Source organism: Vombatus ursinus, unplaced genomic scaffold, assembly GCF_900497805.2.
Source record: "Vombatus ursinus unplaced genomic scaffold, bare-nosed wombat genome assembly UNPS02004677.1, whole genome shotgun sequence".
NCBI classification, from domain to species: domain Eukaryota; kingdom Metazoa; phylum Chordata; class Mammalia; order Diprotodontia; family Vombatidae; genus Vombatus; species Vombatus ursinus.
The window spans coordinates 546,693-568,604 of record NW_020944455.1 but is presented as its reverse complement, the minus strand read 5'-3'; the positions used below and the strand labels follow the sequence as shown (position 1 = coordinate 568,604).

The 21,912-nt window shown below is 42.3% G+C and overlaps 1 protein-coding gene across 1 annotated transcript in view; it reads left to right on the top strand.

The window, feature by feature from the left end:
* Positions 1-21,912, top strand: part of OPHN1 (oligophrenin 1) — a 273,019-nt gene that overhangs the window by 117,380 nt on the left and 133,727 nt on the right. Inside the window, exons 2-4 of the mRNA XM_027839055.1 lie at positions 1,800-1,895; positions 6,443-6,504; positions 19,430-19,501. Coding sequence (XP_027694856.1) covers positions 1,800-1,895; positions 6,443-6,504; positions 19,430-19,501 — 230 coding nt within the window. The remainder of the gene's footprint in view (positions 1-1,799; positions 1,896-6,442; positions 6,505-19,429; positions 19,502-21,912) is intronic.

Here is a 21,912-nt window from a genome sequence, read left to right as displayed (position 1 = left end):
TTTAGATCCAGTCAAAGGGCCGTACTTGAGGACCTAGAGGGGATTTGTTCTGTGAAGTTTGGATTTAGTCAAAGGGCCACACTTGACGACTTAGAGGGTCACATGTGGCCTCAAGGCCTGCAGGTTCCCCACTCCTGGAATAGGCAATGAACCTGGGGTTTCATTGAGATAAGGAATTCTCAGCTAAGAGAACACTATATGAATACAGGTTGGCATCTTCTCTGAAACTTCTGGTCTTAGAGAGTGGCCTCGAGCACAGAGATGTTAAGTGATTTGCCCAGGGTCACACAGCCCCTGTGTGGCCCAGGTAAAACCATACTGGGTTGCTTCTCAAGATGCATATACAATATTCAAAGAAAAGACCGGGCAGAAGGGCAGGGAGGTGGGGCAGGAACAGCATAGTGTATGGAGAAGGTAAACTCGTGTGAGGAACTCCATTGGAACATACTACATACCCTGTAGATAGAAAGAAGAAGTAGGTGAACAGTCGTGGGGAGTGGGGGCACAGTGCCATGGTGATGGGGGACATCAGCAGGAGCTCTGTCCCTCTGCCAAAAGCAGAGCAACCACTACTTTCTTGATCTATCTGGATGTTCATTTTATCCTTCAATAGGTAGAGAGGAACCAACAAAGGGGAGTTATATTCTGGATTGATTCTTTTTTTTTCTGGATTGATTCTTGCTAACAGGGAGGAACCAGTTGCTGAGGTGGGGATGATGGGCATCCTGGAGGAAGTGATCACTCTCTCCTAGAGTTTATGATGGAAGAGAAGACAACCAGGCACAGACTGAGATGCACTCTAGATTTTAGGAGAGGTTCAAGAGGCAGGAAAGTAGGATCCTGTGGACTAATAATGTCCTGCAGAGGACGTCGCTCCTTGAGGGATGAATGACTTAAGAATGAATTCCTGAGGACACAGAGAGAAATCATTTCAAGGAGAAGGAAAAATGAGAGAGGGATGATGAAGTCACTTAGATTTTTCACTTGAAAGTACAGAAGAGAGAATTAAGGGTAAATAACAAAAAAATGAACACAAGAGCATAGTGGGACCTGTTGGGGGCTGAAGTTCAGAGTGAGTTGGAGCTGGTGAAGAAAGCTAAGGACCACAAATAAGAGTTTTTTTAGGGGAAGAGAAGGGGTTAAAAAAAGGAAGGATTAGGCCCACTGCTTGGGGTAGATGAGGCAGCGCAGAAGATGCAGAGCCTCCCTGCATGGCCCTAGGCCCTGTTGAGTGATGGTGGCTTTACTCCTGTGCCTCAACTGCTGTCTGGGCGAGTGGCCATATGCCACATTTCCAAATTGCTCTCCTCCTAGAAGAGAGGAAGCATGGCATAATGGGCAGCTGCTTCAAAGACACAGATATCTGTGTTCAAATCCTCTTTCTGTCAATGTGTCACCCTGAGCATCTCTTAATGTTCTAGGCTGCTCTTTATTTTATTCTTTTTTATTTTTATTTATTTTTTTTTTGGCTAGGCAGTGGGGTTAAGTGACTTGCCCAGGGTCACACAGTTAGTAAGTGTTATGTGTCTGAGGCCAGATTTAAACTCAGATCCTCCTGACTCCAAGGCTGGAACTCTATCCACTGCGCCACCTAGCTGCCCCATCTAGGCTGCTCTTTAACCACAGAGAAGGTGCTGACCTGCTTTGTTAAAGGGATTTTCCTCACCTGGGAGTTCCCTATGCCAATCAAAGCACTGGTCTAGTCCTACCCGTTTCCCCCCCCCCCCCCAAAATGAGTCCTAGCCAGTTGTTGCTGGTTCCATGATGCTTAACCTTGTTTCTTGCTTTCTTTTTTCCAGGTTATTCTTCGGCTGTGCAAAAATTTTCTCAGACCTTGCAATCCTTCCAGTTTGACTTCACTGGGGACACGCTGACAGATGATGAGATTAACATTGGTAAGTGTTTTCCTCCCCTTGAGGTATGTGGTGCCCTGTGCACCAGGGTCACTGTTCCTCCTCAAGAGGAAGGTCAATTCTAGATGAGCTGCCAAGGTACTTCAGGCTCTCCAAGCCCAAATCTGGGACTTGGGATCCACTGGAGGCCAATCCCTCACCCTCAGGTGAAAAGTTAGAGTCATGGGCCAGCTAGGTGGCACAGTGGATAGAGCATCAGTCCTGGAGTCAGGAGAACCTGAGTTTAAATCTGGTCTCAGACCAGACACTTGACACTTACTAGATGTGTGACCCTGGGCAAGTCACTTAACCCCAATTGCCTCACCAAAAAAAAAAAAAAAGTCGGAGTCATGGCTCCCTGCAAGACCAAGGATGATCCATAATGGAGATCCCAGAAGAAGTAGAGGTTGGTGATATTGTGGTAAAGACCATAGTTTGTACTTTTTAAAAAAGAAATTTCAATTGTTCATTCTGTACTTAAGAAATACCAAATAAATTGAGCATTTCTGTATTCAAGTTGAAAAGGAAAAGGAGGATTGTATGTGAAACTCTGAATCTCTATTATGAGCAGCTTACTTTGCATGTTGTATATATGATAAATTCAGCCTGTGACTTTCAAAGCTGTCCTGCTGGTCAGTTTCCTTCTGCTTTCTTCTGTGCATTTTAATGAATTGCTTTGATGACTCTCTTTTTCTTTTTTTAAATTAAATTTTAATTTTTTCTAATCAGTGAAAATCTATCTTCTCTCCTTCCCTTTTCCCCCTCCCTATTGTGAAAAAAAGAAAAACAAAACCTCAATTACAAATAAATAAATATGTGTGTGTGTGTGTGTGTGTGTGTGTGTGTGTGTGTGTGTATATATATATATATATATATGTATATAAGCAAAACCAGTTCCCTCATTGATCATGTCCAAAAAATATTAATTTTCTTTTTCTGCTTTTTGGAAGGGAGGGGCAACCCTGTCATTACTTTCCCTTTTCACTTCCCCCACCCAACTGATAAAAAAAGAAAGAAAAGCAAAATCCTTGTAACCAATATACATAGTTAAGCAAAACAGATTCCCACCTGGGTCATGCCTAAGAATGATGTCTTCTTCTTTTTCAGGATGTGGGTAACCCACTTCATTATCAAGACTTTGGGATCCTGCCTGTTTATTGTATTATACAGAGTTCTTTAGTCTTTCAGAGTGGTTTGTCTTTACAATGTTATTGTGATTGTAAAACTTGTTCTCATGGTTTGGCTCACATCATTTTGTTTCCATTCATACAAATCTTTCCCAGTTTCTTTGAATCCATCCTTTGAATCATTTCTTTTCTTTAATTTTTAAATTTTTTAAAATAAATTATTTATTTATTTTTAGTTTTCAACCTTCACTTCCATAAGATTTTTAGTTCCAAATTTTCTCCCCATCTCTTCTCATCGCCCCCCCATCAAGATGGCATGTAAATTGACATAGGCTTGTATTAAAGCTATTTTTCACACCTTGAATCATTTCTTATAGCACAATACTATTCCATTGCATTCATCTACCATGATTTGTTCAGCCATTCCCCAATTCACGGGCACCCCTTTAGTTTTCAGTTCTTTGTCGCTGCAAACAGAGTTGCTAGAAATATCTTTGTACAAAATAGGTCCTTTCCCTCTGTCTTTGTTCTCTTAGGCTGAGTAATGAGCTTCTTCGCTCAAACTTTTCTTGCACTCTTGAAGATGGGTCAGTAGCAGCATGGGGATGTGGGAGGGCTTTTTAAGAAAGAAATCCATAGGGCCAGCTATGTGGTGCAGTGGATAGAGCACTGGCCCTGAAGTCAGGAGCACCTGAATTCAAATCTGGCCTCATACCAAACACTTGACACTTAATAGCTGTGTGACCCTGGGCAAGTCACTTAACCCCAACTGCCTAAAAAAAAAATCCATAAAAATGGAGCTGGAAAGAGACTTCTTATTCTCTCATAAAAACAGCTTCTTTCCACTTGAATTTGCTGTGCATTTCGATCTACATTTCCGGTTCACTGCTGATCTTTATCATTGTTTAGCCCACAACTGGACTGTTGGTTTACCAACCTAGTGGCAAGGGCAGGAGCGGTGTGGGTGTGAGAACAAGGGCAAAGAAAATTATCTTATTGCCAGCTTTACGTGGATTGGGGCCAGTTTCTAAGATGCAGTCACTTATATCAACGAGAAAGGGGCAAGATACATGGTCTCTGTCTCTTTGCCTCTATGATGGCAAATCAACCACTTGCCCTCTGGTGAAAAATCAATATCTTTCTCTACCTCTACACATTCCCCCAGTCTCCCAAGAGAACTGAGCCTGCTCTGGGACTCTGATGAGTCCCATTTCCCCCACAGACTCTTACACAGTCTCCCCAAGACTTTTGGTATGACTCTGTGGATTAGGCTCCCTTGGGAAGGTCAACATTTTGGAGCTCACAGGACAAATAGACCCCCTTTTCATCAGACTTGCATTGTCTGTGTAGCACATTGACTTTGCTCTTCAAGTAGTGCCTTGGGTAAGAGCCACATGAGCTGCCCACTTGATGCTCCAAAGAAAATGCCAGATTAGGAAATCTTTCTTCAGAAGGTCTGATGCTTGAACTTGGGAACTCTTGGAACTTGGGATTCTATCCCTGAGCCAACTTCCAGAGCTGGTGCTGCCCAGGACATCTCAATTCTCTGGTTAGAAGGCTAGATTCTGGGATCAAGCTGCCAAGGAAATGAACTCTCACCCTTTATATGAGAGGTTGGGGTTGGGGAACAATGCCCTTGAATTTGTAGGGCTGTGTGAAGTTGATGAACATTTCTAGCTCTGTCCATTTATTCCTTTCTGAGTTACTAACTTCTCATCTTTCTCAACAATGAGATTGTCCTTTAGACAAATTTATAGCCTCAGTTTGGGTGATCTCCATTCAGCAGCTTGAACTCACTTGTTGCCCAAAATAATGGCTCTTGTCTTGTCTTCTGTTGACTCTATTCCTTGTTAGGGGATTAGGGCAATAGAAGCATTTCTGTTGTCTTCTCTCTGAGGTTTATGGAGGTTTATCTTGTCCTCAGGCACTTTTGGTAATGTAGGGATGTCTCTTTCCTGCTGCCAGGGGGAAAGTTGGGAAGAAATTGTTTCTTGAATTCAGAAAGTGGCAAAAACTCAGGGAAAAGACATTAGAGAAAAAGAAAAGAGGGATGTCCACCGATTGGGGAATGGCTGAACAGGTTATAGTATGTGAATGTGATGGAATACTGTTGTGCTACAAAAATGATGAAGGAGGTGATTTCAGAAAAAACTTGGGAGGACTTGTATGAACTGATGCAAAGTGAAAGGAATAGAACCAGAACATTGTACATAGTAACAGCAATATTATACAACGATCAATTGTGAATGACTTAACTATTCTCAGAAATACAATGATCCAAGACAATTCTGAAAGACTTATGATGAGAAATACTATCCATCTCCAGAGAGAGAACTGATGGAGTCTGAATGTAGATCAAAGCATACTTTTAAAAAACTTACTTTATTTTTCTTGTTTTTTTTTGGTGTGTTTTCTTTCAAAACATGAATAATATGAAAATATGTTTTGTATGACTGCACATGTCAAATTGCTTGCCTTCTCGATGAGGGAGGAAGGGAAGGAGGGAGGGAGGGAGAGAATTTGAAACTCAGAGTTTTCAGAAACAAATGTTAAAAATTGTTTTTACATGTAATTGGGGAAAAATAAAATATAAAATAAACCAACAAAATAAAATAGAGTATATTTTGATGACTATATTTCAAATATTAAAAAAAGATGTGAGTTTGAATCCTACCCCAGACACATACTATCTGTGTAACTCCAGAAAGTCACTTAACTTCTTACTCATCTGTAAAACTGGTGATAATAATAGCACCTCCCTCTTAGGGTAGTTATGAGGATTAAATTAGCTTTCACATGTATATAAGTGTGTGTGTGTATATGTGTGTGTGTGTGTATGTGTGTGTGTGTGTGTGTAGAGAGAGAGAGAGCACTTTGCAAACCTTAAGATGCTATCTACCTGCTAACTATTGTAATAGTAATTATTATTTTTATTGGCTAAGGAGCCAGCCTGGGTTCAAGCTCAGCCTAGCTGTGTCATGTCACCTAAGTCACTTAGCCCTTCATTGCACCTCCCAGGCTTCTCTGGAAGTTGCAGAGCAGGCACTGGTCTTCCTTGGGAGAGGAGTTTCCTTATTAGTGAGTTTCCATGCCAGTGAAATCACTGGTCTGGTCACTACCTACCATAATGAGATTATCGCTGCTGACAGTATATGCTTCACAGGCTAGGCCTGAGGATTGAGAGAATAGCTTTAAAAGGACTTCACGATGTAAGCTAGTCTTTGGCTCCACTCAGTTTCCCTAGCACAGGACTCGATAATCTTTTTTTTCTTTTTTCCCTGATTCAGAGGTGGTCCAGCTGAACGCAATACCTGTGGGTGTCCTTGGCCGGCCTAGTCTGTGGTTGGTCTAAGTGAAGTTCATTCTGGGATCTTGTCAAGTATTAGAAACTAATTAGCCTCTTTTTCTGGTTTCTTCTTACAGCGGAATCTTTTAAGGAATTTGCTGAGCTCCTCAATGAAGTTGAAAATGAGAGGATGATGATGGTAGGTGTGCACCATTGAGCCTGTGAAGGGCTCATTGGCAGGCAAGCATGTTAGTGGCCTCCAAGAGGAAATTTGGGGGTGGGGGGGAGTTACTTCCCAGGTGGTCCTCTTCTATGTGAGCTGCTGTTTCTCAGTATTTCTGCTGAGCCAGGAGAGGTCTGGAACTGTGGTTTCCTTTGTAGCAATCAAGATACTTGAATAATGGACTTGTTTGCAGTATCTCAAGTGCCCATCATGGGAGTTTGCCATCAAAGCAGCAGCGAATTAGTATGGAAATCTTGTCTCTGTTTGCTTCAGCTAAAAAGGACTTCAGAAGAGATGGAATTAGGCTAGAATAACAATGTTGAACACACTGATGGTTTTAAAGAAAAATTAACTGAAGAATTTAAAAAAATTATAAACCTAGTAACACCATCAACAAGTAATCCAAACACAAATTGTGGTGACTTAGCCAAAGCTCTGACTTTGAAGTCCAAGGACCTCTGCTCATAGCCTGGTTTTTCTGGTGTAGAATTTAGACCTGGGAGAGGCCTTAGAAATGATCTAGTCCAGTGGTTCCCAAACTTTATGTAATGATGGTCCTGTTTTATTACCCCCCATCTGCACTCTTCATCAAACAGTCTACACAAATAATTTTCTTTGCTCATCTTTCATTTAAATAAAATCAAAATTATTATAAATTTTTTATTTTATCACAACCATGAAACATAATAACATAACACCCATATTCATTTATTGATTAAAAAACCCCTTCAAATGGTCATATTTGTAACTTATAGAAGTATTAGCCATAATATTACCTAGGGGATGATGAATGAACTTGTTTTTTTCAACTCAGTTTCTCAAAACGTGGTGTATGGACGACAATGGTACCTGTAATTCCATTTCAGCCACTATTGAAATCTCTATTTTCTTTATAAAGCCTATAGCTGAAAATCCATCTCATACTAACAAGATGTTGTGAGTAGTAGTAAAAATTTGTATTGCTTTGTTTGGTAAAACAAAAAGCTGTTTACTCCCTTATAGCCAAAAAGATAATAGGATTTTCAAGTTCAAATGTTTGTTTCTATGTGACCTTCTACGATGTTTATTTACTTCTTGTTAAGATGGAATAAATCAAGTCAACAAGCATTTATTAGGCACTTCTTCTGTGCCAGACACTTGTGCTAAGCACTGGGGATACAAAGAAAGACAAAAGACATTCCCTGCTTTCAAGAGAGCACAGTGTGACAGGGGAGACAATATGCAAACACCTATGTACAAATAAGATATAGACAGGAGAAATTGGATTTAATCTGCAGAGGGAAGGACATGGCATTGAGGAAAACTGGGAGAGGCTCTTAGAGAAGGTGGGCTTTTATCTGGGAGTTGAAGGAAGTCAGGAGGCAGAGATGAGGAGGAGAAAGTTCCAGGCATGGGAGACAGCCAGGGAAAATGCCCAGGATCAGGAGATGCAATGTTGTATTTGAGAAATCATGTCAAGTGTCACTAGATTGAAGAGAATGTAGGCGTGAGTAACGTGTAAGAAGACTGGACAGACAGGAGGGGAACAGGCTACGAAGAGCTTTGAACATCAAAGAGAGGTTTTTATGTTTTATCTTGGAGGTAACAAGGAGTTTATAAGATTTATAAGTGATTACTTATAAATTTATAAGGTAATACACTGGACTTTGTTGAATAAGGGGAAGAGGTGACCTGGTCGGACCTGTACTTTAGGAAGATTGATCTGAGTAGAAGATGGGTTGGAGTGGGGAGAGATCTGAGGCCGGGGGACCAACTAGCAAGCTATTGGACATTGGTCCAGGCATGTGTTGATGAAGTGGTGACAGTGTCAGAGGAGAGGAGGTGTCTCTGAGAGATGTTGTGCAGATAGAAAGGAAAGGAATTGGTAACTAATTGGATCTATGGGGTGCGAGTGGGTAAGAAATTGAAGATGACACCCAGGTCGGGAGCCTAGGGGACTGGGAGGATGGTGGTGCCATCTGCAGTAAGAGGGAAGTTAGGAAGAATAAGACCAATTCTATTATATTTGTCCATAACAAATGAGTTCCTTAGCCTTTTGTACTTAGAAATATCTAGATCTTTAAAGTAAAATGAGAATGTTTCTGCAGACTGGTCAAGCAATGAATAAATTGGTCTTTGCTCTATGTTGTTTGCAGAGCAGATATTTTTTAAATTTGGAAAATATCAAATATCATTTGGTCACCACTTTATCCATAGCTCTAATTTGTTCATAAATGTGATCATTTTGTCTTTCTGGATCACAGTATGGATTTGAGGCCCTCAAAGTGATTTGTCTGAGTACTCAATCTTTCCAAAGTACCCATAAAATATGCAAGTTTTAGGAGGAAATTTTGTCTATATGATGCATTTGCTTCATCTTTGTTACTACCACCAAGAAAAATGGTTATTTCTTCTTTCAGCCCCAACACTGTTCCAAGGGCTTTGGCCCAAGAAAAACAGCACATTATATACCAGTGCCCTGTTGCTGTACCTCTATACAAGTTTTTCAAAGAACTTTCCTTTTAATGGACCCTTTTCTACAAAGTTGCTTAAAACTCTTGTAAAAACGTGGAAACCAGTGTGGGGCTCTTTGGTGATACTTTTCGATGCAGGTTATTGGTTTGAAGTGTGTAGTGTGTTCAAATTGCTTGGGGGGGCCATTTTTAAGTAGTACTTTGGACTCGACCTCGATGCAGCTCCATTAGTGAAGAGTCTAACACAATTCTCTCACATTATATTATATTCATTGAAAAAGCATGAATTTATATTGACAATTTCTCTCAACATGGTATCACCACCTTTAGGTTGGTACAATGACAAGTCTTTCTGAGTGTCAGTTTCAACGCCGTGTTGCACATGTAGAATCAAAGGAGCATCTTTACATCTCTCACTTCATCCACTTGCAGTGTAAGATAGGAAGATTTTAGATTCTCAACTATCATGAAGGTCTTCGGCCATGTATGTGGGCATTGCTCCTTCCAACTGCGTTAAGGAGTGAGCACCTACTATGTGCCAGGCATTGTGCTAAGCACTTTAAAAATATGATCTCATCTGATCCTCGCAGCACTCTTGCGAGGTAGGTGTTATTTTCCCCATTTTACAGTTAAGGAAATTGAGGCAGACAGAGGTGAAGTGACTTGTCCAGGATCATACAGCTAATAAGTGTCTGAGGCTGGATTTGAACTCAGGTCTTCCTGACTGTAGGCTCAGTGCTCTGGCAGCACAATCTATGCCACCTAGCTGCCTCTTATTACCATTATTAATGTATTAGATGTATTATTATTAATATAACAATCTAATAGAGGAATCATGATATGTCTTTTATTACCATTCAAAACTGCTCTGTGCATGATTTGCTAATGATCATTTGACCCTGATCAATAGCTACCAGTAGCCTCAGACCGGCTCCCATCATAATATTTCCAGTGGGCAATTCTGTAGACAGCGGGGACTTTTGTTGCAAATAATACATTTCCAAGATGCCATTTCATTATATTAGGTTTCATCTTCAGTGATCTTTGCTCTCCCTCAACAGCAAAACTTGTGAATCTCAATTCAAAGCATCCTAGATTCAAATTTCGAGATTGGAGCTCTTTCCTTTCCATTTCTGTGTTTTTATTCCTTAAGCTGCATCTGTGTTCTTTTATTTGTATGAGTTTCAGCTGTTCCATTGGATAGGCTTCAAATTCATTATGTATTTATCCATTATGAAGGGATATTATTTCCCTCTAAAAATGAGAGATAATAAACATCTGATACAAATTTAAATTTAACTATTGGAATTTCAAATGAATCTCTATAATCTCTTCAGTTATTTCAGCATTGGCAGGATTTGGGGGGGAACCAGCTAATTATATCATACCTGCTAAAATGAATGTTGAGAAATATAACAGATATCCTATTTTTTCCTGTACTAATATTGTTTAGGCAAATAACAACTATTTCTGTTCTCCCCAGAAACCCTGAGGGCCTTCCCCTCCCAGATTGATTCTTTCATGAAGGCAAATTAGGCCATCTTTTGTCTCATTTCTGACCTAGCCTTTAATCACTGAGTGGATGTTGACTCAGACAAACTGAGACCTTAGCTTAAAAAGGCCAAGGTGTCCCACTACATCTGGGGTCATCTACAGTCGTCCTGACCTGTGTCTTGCCACTGGGCTCTGATGGCTCTGGAGGAGAGAGTGAGGCAGATGACTTTGCACAGCCCAGCCTCACTTAAGTCTAATTCACTTGCAAGTCAAGACATCACCCTCCTGATGTCATTGGTTCTCTTTGAGAACGAAAGCCAAACAACAAGATTGTTTAAGTTTGAACTTTCGCACTGTGTATTTAACTGTAGCACAAAGTATAAAATGTAGCTCATTTGTGTTAGCAGCCTATGCTGAATGACCCATATCAAGATTTGGCTCTCATTACCCCAAATTTGATCTTGCTTGGGCATTTCATTTTGAATTGTCATTGCTAAGTCTTCATTTCAGGAAAGGTCCTATCTAGTTTTGGTGGAGGGAGCGTCCTCACCTTAGAGTTCCCTGTATCAATGAAATCCCAGGTCTAGTCCCTATCCCTATCCATAGAGCTAGGAGAGATCTCAGAGTCAACTCATTTTACAGAGGAGTCCCACAGAGGTTATGTGACTTGCCCAGGGTCACATAGGTAGTGAGTGGTAGAGCCAAGATAGGAAGCAGAGTTCTCTGTATTTTGATACAGGAGATCTAGCGTTCTCCTTACTGGGCTGCCCTCTATTCATTGTGTCCGAAGGAATGTCGCAGAATCTTGGTGTTGGAAGGGACCTTAGTGGCCATTTTGTCTGACCTATAACTGCTGCTATTCCCCCCAAATCCCCTCTATGGCTTAGCCAATGATTGACTGTCTAGCCCAGGGGTGGGAAGATATGGCCTCGAGGCCACATGTGGACCTCTGGCTCCTCAAGTGCGGCCCTTTGACTGAATCCAAACTTCACAGAACAAATCCCCTTAATAAAAGGATTTGTTCTGTAAAACTTAGACTCAGTCAAAGGGCCGCACCTGAGGACCCAAAGGGCCACATGTGGCCTTGAGGCCGCACGTTCCCCACCTCTGGGCTAGCCTCTGCTTGAAGACTACCATTGAGGGAGAAGCCACTCTCTGCTGATGGAGCTCAGTCCATCTGGGGAGAGCTCACATTGCTAGGAAGCTGGTTCTTAGATCTTGTTTTAATTGACTCCTTTTGAGATTCCTTCCCACTGTTCCTAGGTGCACCTTCTGGGGCCAGACAGAGCATGTCCCATCCCTCTTCCATAGCATAGCCCTTCAGGTATATTTGAAGGCAGCTCTTTTGTCCTCCATGAGTCTTCAGGCTAACTAACCCTGCTGCTTCAACTGATCCTCCCATAGTGGGAACTGAAGACGTCACCATCCTGGTTACCTTCTTCTGGCTGCTCACCCCCACCCCCTTTTAAACATTTTATTTTTATTTATGCTTTTTGGTTCATCACATTCCTTTCTCCATATCTTCCCAGAGAGCCATTCCTTGGGGCAAAGATCAAAAAGATGGGAAAGGAAGCAGTTCAGGAAAACAAGCCAACACATTGGCCATGCCTGATGATGATACACCTCTGTGAAGAAGGGGCAGGAGGGGCATTTTCTCCTCTGCTTTCCATGGCCAAACTCCATAGTTGTTATAAATAATGCCTGAAGGGCTATCACATGGAAGAGGGATCAGACATATACTCTGTCTGGCCCCTGACGGTTCACCTTGGAACAATGGTGAGGAGTTGCAAAAGGGACCATTTATCACCGTTTGGGGCTCTTATTGTGGCCTAAGAACCAGCTGGCTTTTGGGGCTGCCATGTCGTATTTGCTTATTTTGAGATTGCTGTCCACTATCATCCAGAGATCTTTTTTTTTTCCAGGCAAACTCTTCCCTAGCCATATCTCATGTTATGTAGTACCTGTGCAACTGAATTCTGAAACCCAAATGTAGAGCTTGATATTTGTCCCTATTTGAATGTTGTTGTGTCAGTTTACCCAATGCTAGTGTCTCTGGCAGAGAGCAGGTCATATGGCATGGTCTAGATCCATGACTCCTTTGGACACCACTGGGATTTTGGCCTCTACACCAGGTAGAGTTGCAGAGGTGGCTGCCTGGCTAGCTTGCCTTTGGGAAATTCCCCGTGGGAAGAGAGCTTTTCTCCCACAGATCTCAAGGGGCAAGAGAGATGGGGCTAGAGCCTGGGAGACAGACTACCAGCCAATCAGCAGCCCTGTGATGTTCTTTGCTTTCTGAAGAGTTTGTGGGATGATGCCAACATCATCCTCAGAGCTGTCTCCCCCACTCCCATCCAGTCCATTCAGACAGCACTATAAAGCCTGGCTGTACTTGGCCACCCTCACTATTTCATTATCTCTTTTCTTTGCCTAAGAAAAAGATCTACAATATTGAAGGAGTGTCCGTCTTTTGAGAAGCTGCTTTTCCCACCCCTCTCCCTGGCGCCTGGCCACTGGCGTGAGTCACTTTCTTCTGTCTTTAATTATGCTGTCCCCTTTTGTCTCCAGGACGCCTCACTCACATGCTGAATGTTGGCTCCCCACTTTCCACTTGCGTCCAGGAACGATGTGAGTGGAGGAGAGTCTCAGCAGAGGTCTTTCACGACCTGCCAGGAACTCCCTGCCTGATTACACTTTACCCATTTCCTGGCCCAGTTAGTAAAGGGCCTTCTGGGCCCCATCCCAGATGAGCTGGAGGTATCAAACAGTCTTTGTCCTTTCTAGCCGAGACCTCAGAGTAGCAGAAAACGCAGGGCGTATGGATGAGGTGCAAGCATTCAGAAATGGTCCAGTTAGTGCTAAGAGGGACCTGAAATTACAGTAGGAGAAACTTTGAAAGAACTTCCCAATGGTGAGGTTTAGTACCATTTAGCTGATGCTTATCATGTTCTTCCTGTGTATAAATCTTAGTACAATGACTGGCACATAGGAAATGCTTAAAAGTACTCCACCTGTATCACTGTCCACAAAACCTTGCGTCATGTGCTGGAACTGAGATTGTAGCAGATATATAGTGTAGAGCAGGGGTTCTTAACTTGGGATCCATGAACTTTAGGACAGTTCGGAGCCATGAGAGGTTTTTGAGTAGAGAGCTGACATATCTGTGCATAAATGAATATGTGGTAGTGGTGTGAAGGATGGATTGGAGGAGAAGGAGAGTATAGGCAGGAGGATTTATTAGGCAATTGTAGTAGTTCAGAGAGGTGGCATGGAGGCCTACACTAGGGTGGCAGCATTGGACATAGAGAGAAGGAGATAGATGCTAGGGATATCGCAGAGGAAGAATCAACTTGAATTGACAGTAGGAGAGGTGAGGAAGAAGGATGCTCCAGTGATGACTCTGAGGCCGTGGGAACCTGGAATGGGTGTCTGCCCCTTCTTGGATGCCTTCATTGATAACAACAGCAACGGTACTTTATTTATTTATTTTGGCTAGGCAATGGGGTTAAGTGACTTGCCCAGGGTCACACAGCTACTAAGTGTTATGTGTCTGAGGCTGGATTTGAACTAAGGTCCTCCTGACTCCAGGGCCGGTGCACTATCCACTGTGCCACCTAGCTGCCCCGCAACAGTACTTTAAATACTCTTCAAAGGTCTGAGATTTCATCACTACCTCTATTGATACAGCTGTCACCTTCTTTGCACCTTAGTGGACAGTCTTCATGGTTTCCTGTAGCTGAAAACCTTTACCTATGGGTGATGGTGGATGTTGCTTGTGTTTCTTACCTCTTACAGAGCAATCCCGTCACAATCCTTCTCTTCTGGGAGACTTTCTTTGGTGTGTTCTGGATGAGTACAAGAACCTGAGCTGACCTCACAGGATGTATTCTGACTTCATGCTACCATTAATTAGCCCTTACATTTAACACTGGGCAGCTAGGTGGCACAGTAGATAGAGTGCTTGTCCTGCTGTCAGGAAGACTCAGCTTCCTGAGTTCAAATCACTCGGCCTCAGTTTCTTCATCTGTCAAATGAGCTGGAGAAGGAAATGGTAAGCCACTCCAGTATCTTGGCCAAGAAAACCCAAATGGGGTCACAAAGAGTTGGGCATGACTGAAAGACAACTGAACACGCTTAAAACTGAGGCCTCTCTTGACAAATTTCAAGTGTTTTTCAGGTCTTTCTTTTATGATTGGTTGTGATGTGATGGCCCCTTGGGATGGGACCCATGTTCCTTCAGGGTACCCCCACCACTTACCCCAACTCATTGCTGGGCAGCTCCTACATTGTCTCCGTGCTCGAAAGAAAGAAGCCATCTTGTTGGTTTGAGTGGCTTTCTTTGTCCCTAGCAACGCCTTTTCTGAGTTTCTTCTTTAATTGAATTGCATTTGGTAAGAAACCTGGTGTATTAGACTGATGTGTTAAGGAGAAGAATTTCCCCAGGCTGTTACGGAAGGTATTATGGAAACCATGATCTGGAAGAAGTGATTAGACAATCAATCAACAAGTATTTATTCAGTCCATCTGTTGTGCCAGACACTCTGCTAGGTGCTCAATGTTTGTTTTTTGGTTTTGCTGAAGGATTTCATTGGTGCAGGGAAATTCCAGTGTGAAAACTCACTTCAACAATGCAGATTGGCACCCACTCTACCACTTACTGTCTTAGAGAGCTGCCTGGGGGCACTGAGACATACCTGGGACAGAAGTTGGGTTTCTAGGTCGGCTTCACCCAATGTCAACTCCATACACTATGCGTTATTTCAGCTGCCTTTTGATAGGGATGCAGGAGAGAAATGAAAACAGGCCTTGCCTTTAAGGAGCTGGCAGTCTGGATGAGAGGGAGAATGATGAGGTGATCAATTGACTGACAGGACTTTTTAAGTAGTGGGGATGGAAGGGAGGGATTGTTAGATATAGAGGTGGTAGGAACCATGGAGGATCATTAAGGCAGTGATGTCAAACTCAGACAGCCAGTGACATACTAACTTAGAAAACTCCACGTTAACGTTGTCTATGTTGTGTTTTGGGGCAGCTAGATGACTCAGTGGATAGAGCGCTGCACCCAGAATTGGGAAGACCTGAGTTCAAATGTGGCCTTAGACACTTACTAACTATGTGACCCTAGACAAATCACATAACCCCTATTTGGCTCAGTTCTTCATCTGTAAAATGGGGACACAACTCAAAAAAGAAATGATAAACCACTCCAGTATATCTTTGCCAAGAAATTGGCCTTGGGGTCACGAGGACTCGAACACAACCGAACCAAAACAACAGTTTGTGCTGTGTTTTTAATTTATTTTGTTAAACACTTCCCAGTGACATTTTGTTCTTGTTTAGGCAGGGCTGGACTGAAAGTTTTTTTTAAGGCATTGGGGTTAAGTGACTTGCTCAGGGTCACACAGCTAGTAAGTGTCAAGTGTTTGGTCTGAGGCTGGATTTGAACTCAGGTCCTCCTGACTCCAGGACCGATGCTCTATCCATTGTACCACAGAGCTGCCTACCAATATAGTGTTTGGTTTTTTTTTTTTTTTGGCAATTGGGGTTAAGTGACTTGCCCAGGGTCACACAGCTAGTAAGTGTCAAGTGTTTGGTCTGAGGCCGGATTTGAACTCAGGTCCTCCTGACTTCAGGGCTGGTGCTCTATCCACTGCGCCACCTAGCTGCCCCTGGGCTGAAAGTTTGATCTAGTCCAACCCCCTCACTTGACAGCTGAGGAAGATGAGGCACGGAGATGTGAAATGACTGCTCAGGGTCACATAGTCAGGACTCAAACCCCGAACCTGAGGCTTCATGGTTCTACCTTTTAGGGCATGTAGTACTAAGGGCTTGGAGGATAATGCTTAAGGAGAGGAACATAGCCCTCCGAAAGAGTTCTTGTTCTCTTTTCGCTCTTTTTTCTGAGTTCCAGAAGAAGAGATACAGTGACGTGCTAGAATGTCCTTTGGTCCTTGTCCAGACTAGGAACAGTGAAAGGATCCAGATTCAGAGGATTATCCTGAAGGACCCACCTCTTCCAGGAAGGCCTCCCTCATCTCCCTCCACCCCAGCACTGATTGCTCCCTCCTCTGACCTCTCCTCGGCCTGTCTGCTCCTTCTATCCACATACACTGCTCACATTTGGTTTGGTTCCAACTTACTTGGCTATCCCTTGCCTTCCATATTCTACCGTAAAGTACACAAAGGCAGAGACTGTGTCTTGTTCATCTGAGGCCAGTCATCATGCCTAACAATGCTGCCATACCTCAAGGACGGTTTCTGAGTCTGAAGATGAGTCCAGTGGGTAATCCAAGCCTCTTGTAGGCCTTCAGTTTCTCCTGGATTTCCTCTGGTTCCATACTTATATCCAGCCTTTGTTTCAAGACCTCTGGTGAGGCCGCTAGGTAGCATAGTGAGATGCACAGCAGAAGTCCTAGAGTCAGACCTGAGTTCAAATCCAGCCTTGGACATTCACTAGCTGTGTGACCTTGGGCAAGTCACTTAATCTCTGATTGCCTCAGTTTCCTCAACTGTAAAATGCCCGATACACAGTAGGTATGTAGTAAATGCTTGTTTCCTTCCTCCATCTCAATGCGGTGGAGCCCACCACCTCTTAAGAAATGTCTTAGAGATTACCTCAGAAGCTCTACTAGACAGATAATTGCTTTACCTACTCATTTTCTCCCCTTATAAAATGTAGCTCCTTAAGGGCAGAAAAACATTTTTGTTTTTTGTATCCCCATTGCCCAACAAAATGCCTGGCACATAGTAGGTGCTTACCAAATGCCTGTTAACTAAATGATATTTTTTCCCCACTCTGGTTCTTAACCTTGGGTTTTTAAAAATTTTTTTCATAACTGCATTTGAATATAATTGGCTTCCTTTGAAATATATTTTATTTTATGCATTTAAAAACTTGATTCTGAGAAGGACTCCATGGGCTTTACCAGACTGTTGCCAGAAGGGTCCAGAACACAAGAAAAGGTTAAGAACTTCTGTAGTAGAGTGTAAGCTCTTTGAGGCCAGGGCCTATTTCCTTTCATTTTTGTATTCCCCTTTGCTTTGTACGCTGCTGGTGTTTATTAAATGCTTATTGATTGATTAATGGTGTTTCCCTTTGGTAGAGTATAAGCTCCCTGAGGACAGGGAATCTTTCGTTATGCCTCATGTGAGAGAAAGGTTCTTTACAAGCCAGATTTTTTTTTTTGTGGCTAGGCAGTGGGGTTAAGTGACTTGCCCAGGATCACACAGCTAATAAGTGTTATGTGTCCGAGGCTGGATTTGAACTCAGGTCCTCCTGACTTCTGGGCCAGTGCTGTATCTACTGCACCACCTAGCTGTCCCCACAAGCCAGATTTTTTAAGAAAGAGCTTCTGGCACTGTCACTCCCCCCCCAATTCTTTCCCTTCCAATTCTTACAGGTCTGTGATGGTAACCCACTGCTGAGGAAGCTGGGCACAGTGGGACAGAGAAAGGGCTACTTAAGTATTTCCCTTGTTCCTTCTGTGCTATGAGGATGGCGGGCAATAGCCTTTGCTAGTCTTGGTTATTATACAGTTATCCCTTCCACATCATGGGAGTTAGGGGCACAGCACCCCCATTATCTGAAAAATTTGCATCAAATTTTTTGGCCCTCCCTTGGTATCAGAGAAGAAGTCTGAATTATTATGGTATTAAAAGACAAAGTATGTTGATATTGTACAACACTATACATATGTTTTATGCATTTCTGAGTTTCTAAATTTTTTTGTGATGTCTGCTGGCCTTCTCGTATCGTCTGTGGCTTCTGCAAAACTCCCCTCCTCCAAATTCCAATTTAATTTCTTATGCCAACCCATGATATATCGAGATCACTGTGGGGAAGGTTGAGATATGGAAGGAAGACCTGTAATACTTATTCATGATGGGCCTATAGAGCTTGGTGCTTTCAGTGCTCTGAGCTCTTGCTTCCTAGAAGGCCAGACTATGTTCTAAGCTGAGGAGCAGGCCTGGGAGATGTTGTAATGGCAGAACCTAATCTCAGGGGAAATGTTGAAACAAATGTGGTTCTGTTTTTGTGGTACATCACCCAGGATGGAAATGATTTACTCTGGGAGTCCAGACCATGTGCCTGTTCAATCCCGTATAGCCTAGAAAATGATTTGTCTAATTATGGGGTTGGTGATCCCCAAGCTGCATGGACATGTGTTCCTCAGACCCCATCTCTGTGTTCGCCCTGTGCCTCCTCTCTCCCCTTTTGGGCCTCACCATTTCTGCTGCTGGATATGACCCAGTGTATTTATGGTTTTGAAGCCTCAGAGCAGACTACTAATAAAATCACGAGGACCCAATAAATTTCCCTGCTCTTGTTTCGCTCTTCAAAGCATTTGGTTTGCAGAGTCTGATTTATGAAGTTACTTAGAAATCAGCACAGACTGGAAAGAACATTGGCCTGGACATCAGGAGAGTCAAGTTCCAGCCCTAGGCCTGCCATTCAAATACTGTGTTGACCTTGGACAGGTCCTTATTATCTCAAGGTAGTTGATTTTTTTCCCCCTCCATCTTTCCAATGAAGGAACCAAAGACTTTTCATGCCCTGCCCAATTTAGATACCCTATGGAGTAAGGCAGAGGTGTCAACCACACGTTCCTGACACTCCTGAGTAAATGGAATTGGGAAATATTTAACAAAATTAATGAAAATACAGTACAACATAGATAGCTTTACGTTTTAAAATTAAGTCAATCTGTGGCCCCTGGGGTTTCTTTTGTACAGATTGGTGGCTCCCATTTCTATTTGAGTTTGTCACCTCTGAAGTAAGGTTGTTTTCATCTCTAATAAGGTCCCTTCTGGCTCTGGTATTCTATAAGACTCTAAAACTTCAGTTATGTAGGACCTGGTGACTCCTTGGGACTCAATGACTCTAAGCACAAGGTTATAGAAAGTCCTCTAAGCTCTAATTTGATCATTAAACTAAAGTATGCTTTCTTTTCCCGTAGGTACAAAATGCTAGTGATTTGTTGATCAAACCGCTGGAAAATTTCCGTAAGGAGCAAATCGGCCTCACCAAGGTATGTTTCATTCTTCCTCCTCCCCAGCATGGGTGAGATCCTCTTATCGCAACTGAGTAGCTTGTTAGACTACATGCTACTCTAGTCCAAGGGTGAGGGGTATTTATGATATTCGAGAGGTCTTCTCTGAACAGAATATTATTTAGTAGGGTATGATTCTGTAGACCTGGGTTCTAGACTCAGTCCTCTCAATAGCTCGCCATGTAACTGTAGCCAAGTCACTTTTTCCTCTCTGTGCCTCAGTTTCCTTCTCTGGAAAATGAAGTAGCTGAACAAGAGAATCTCTAAGGTCCTCCTTATCCCTAAATCCTTGGGTTCTATGATCCTCTTTCTGTTTTATTTGGGATATACTTCTTCTAACAAACCCTTTGGATCAAAGAGACTGAAAACATTACTTAATAGACTTCCCAGAATGCTTTTTGCACACCAAACCTGTGAGGAAATGAGACTTGGCTGGGGGGTGGGGCAGGGTGAAGTGCCACAGAACAAGGACTGCGAGCCAGGTCTTGGAATTTCAAATTAAGGCCTCCTTCTACCATAGCTAATGAAAAGGAGCCATGTGGTTGGAGTAATGGTTCCTCCCTCCTTGCCTGGCACAAATTGCACAGCAATGGCTTGGAAAGGGCTGGGAATGAGGCCTGTACTTAGTCCGTTTCATTGTGATCACTATTGGATGAGTAGACTCAATAGATAAGTGGTGGAAGGAGAACAGTTTCCAAAAGAAGAAATATAAACTATCAACAGCCACATGAAAAAAACCTGCAAATAAAGGAAGAAATGTAAGTTAAAGTGGCTGAGGTTTTGCCTTATACCCATCAAATTAGAAAAAATGCAAATAGTATTAGAGGTGCTGTGGGAAGGCAGGCACACTAATAGACTGCTGGTGCACTGTAAATTGATCCAATTGTTCAGGAGAAAAGCATTGGGAAATATTCAGAAGAAAATAGAAGGAAGTTCAGAAGAAGACAGACAAGCAAGGCAATTCTGTTATTACCATGTTAAATTTAAAGTACACTTTAAAACAAAAAACGTATATAATAGAAGTTCACAGTTTTCATATACAAAAAAGAGGATAATTTGGAATTATTTAAGAAAAATCACTAAACCTTTGATAGCCTTTACCCTAGTGATCTCCCTACTAGGCATATACCCCCAAGAAGGTCAAAGACAAAAAAAAAGGTCCCACATGTACCAAAATATTTATAGCAGCACTTTCTGTGGTGGCAAAGAACTAGAAACAAAGTGAGTACCCATTAGTTGGGAGAATGGCTGAATAAAAAATGTTATGTGAATATAATAGAATATTATTGTATTATAAGAAATGAAGAATATGAGGAATTCAGAGAAACATGGGAAGGTTTCTCTGAACTGATGCAGAGCAAAGAAAGCAAAACTAGGGAAACAACATACATACTGATTGCAATGGACATCAGATCTTAGATTAAATGCAGTGACCAGGACTATTTCCAGAGGACCAATGATTAAACACCTCCTCTCGGTGAGAAATGTTGTATATGTTGTCAGACATACCATGACAGTTTATTTTGCTTACCAGTTTTTCTTGATTAAGAGTGGTTCCCAGAGAGGTAGATTGTTGGGAATTGACAATGATACAAAAAGCAAAGAATATCAATAAATGTGACAAAATCATTGGCAGGAAAGATAAGTTGAGAAGTAGAAGAACCCTTTCAAAAGCGCAGGTAGAGCATAGAAATGATGAACAAGGTCGAATGTATGTGAAAGGTGTGATAGAACCCAGGGTAACCCAAGGTGCAGGATGTGAAGACTTGGCTCACTAGAGAGACACATGATGTAGTGGCAAGAGTACCAAACTTGAAATCAGAACATCTGTGTACAAGTACTGGCTCTCCCATTCATTTTAGGGGCAGTCTTAGGCAGGTTGTCCCCTTTTCAACCTCCATTCTCACCTCTAGAATTTGACAGGGTGGATTTCTAAGGTACCTTCCAGCTCTAATGTTTTATGTTTGAAGGTCCCCTCTAATGCTAATATCCGTTGATATTGGGACTCTTGGACATTCTCATTGCATTCTGGACTCCCCATGTATTCATAACCAATAGGGATAGGCATTGTGAGGGCAATTGAAAAGGGCAAATAGGGAGACTGGGAATTAAGAGCTTCAGAAGATATGGATGGACATAGTTGATGAATGTTCTGTAACCATTTCTGTGACCAAGAACTGGGAAGCTATGGGAGTAAAGTCAAACTAGAGGCACCAGGAACGACTAGTTCCCAAATGAGGATGCATATTTGTGACATGTTGATTTAACAGGTCTTCAAATTCTGGTTTGTCAGAATATAAATGGAAACCTCCCTGCCATGGTAGTATAAGAGAAGATATTTAAACTCTCTCTCTCTCTCTCTCTCTCTCTCTCTCTCTCTCTCTCTCTCT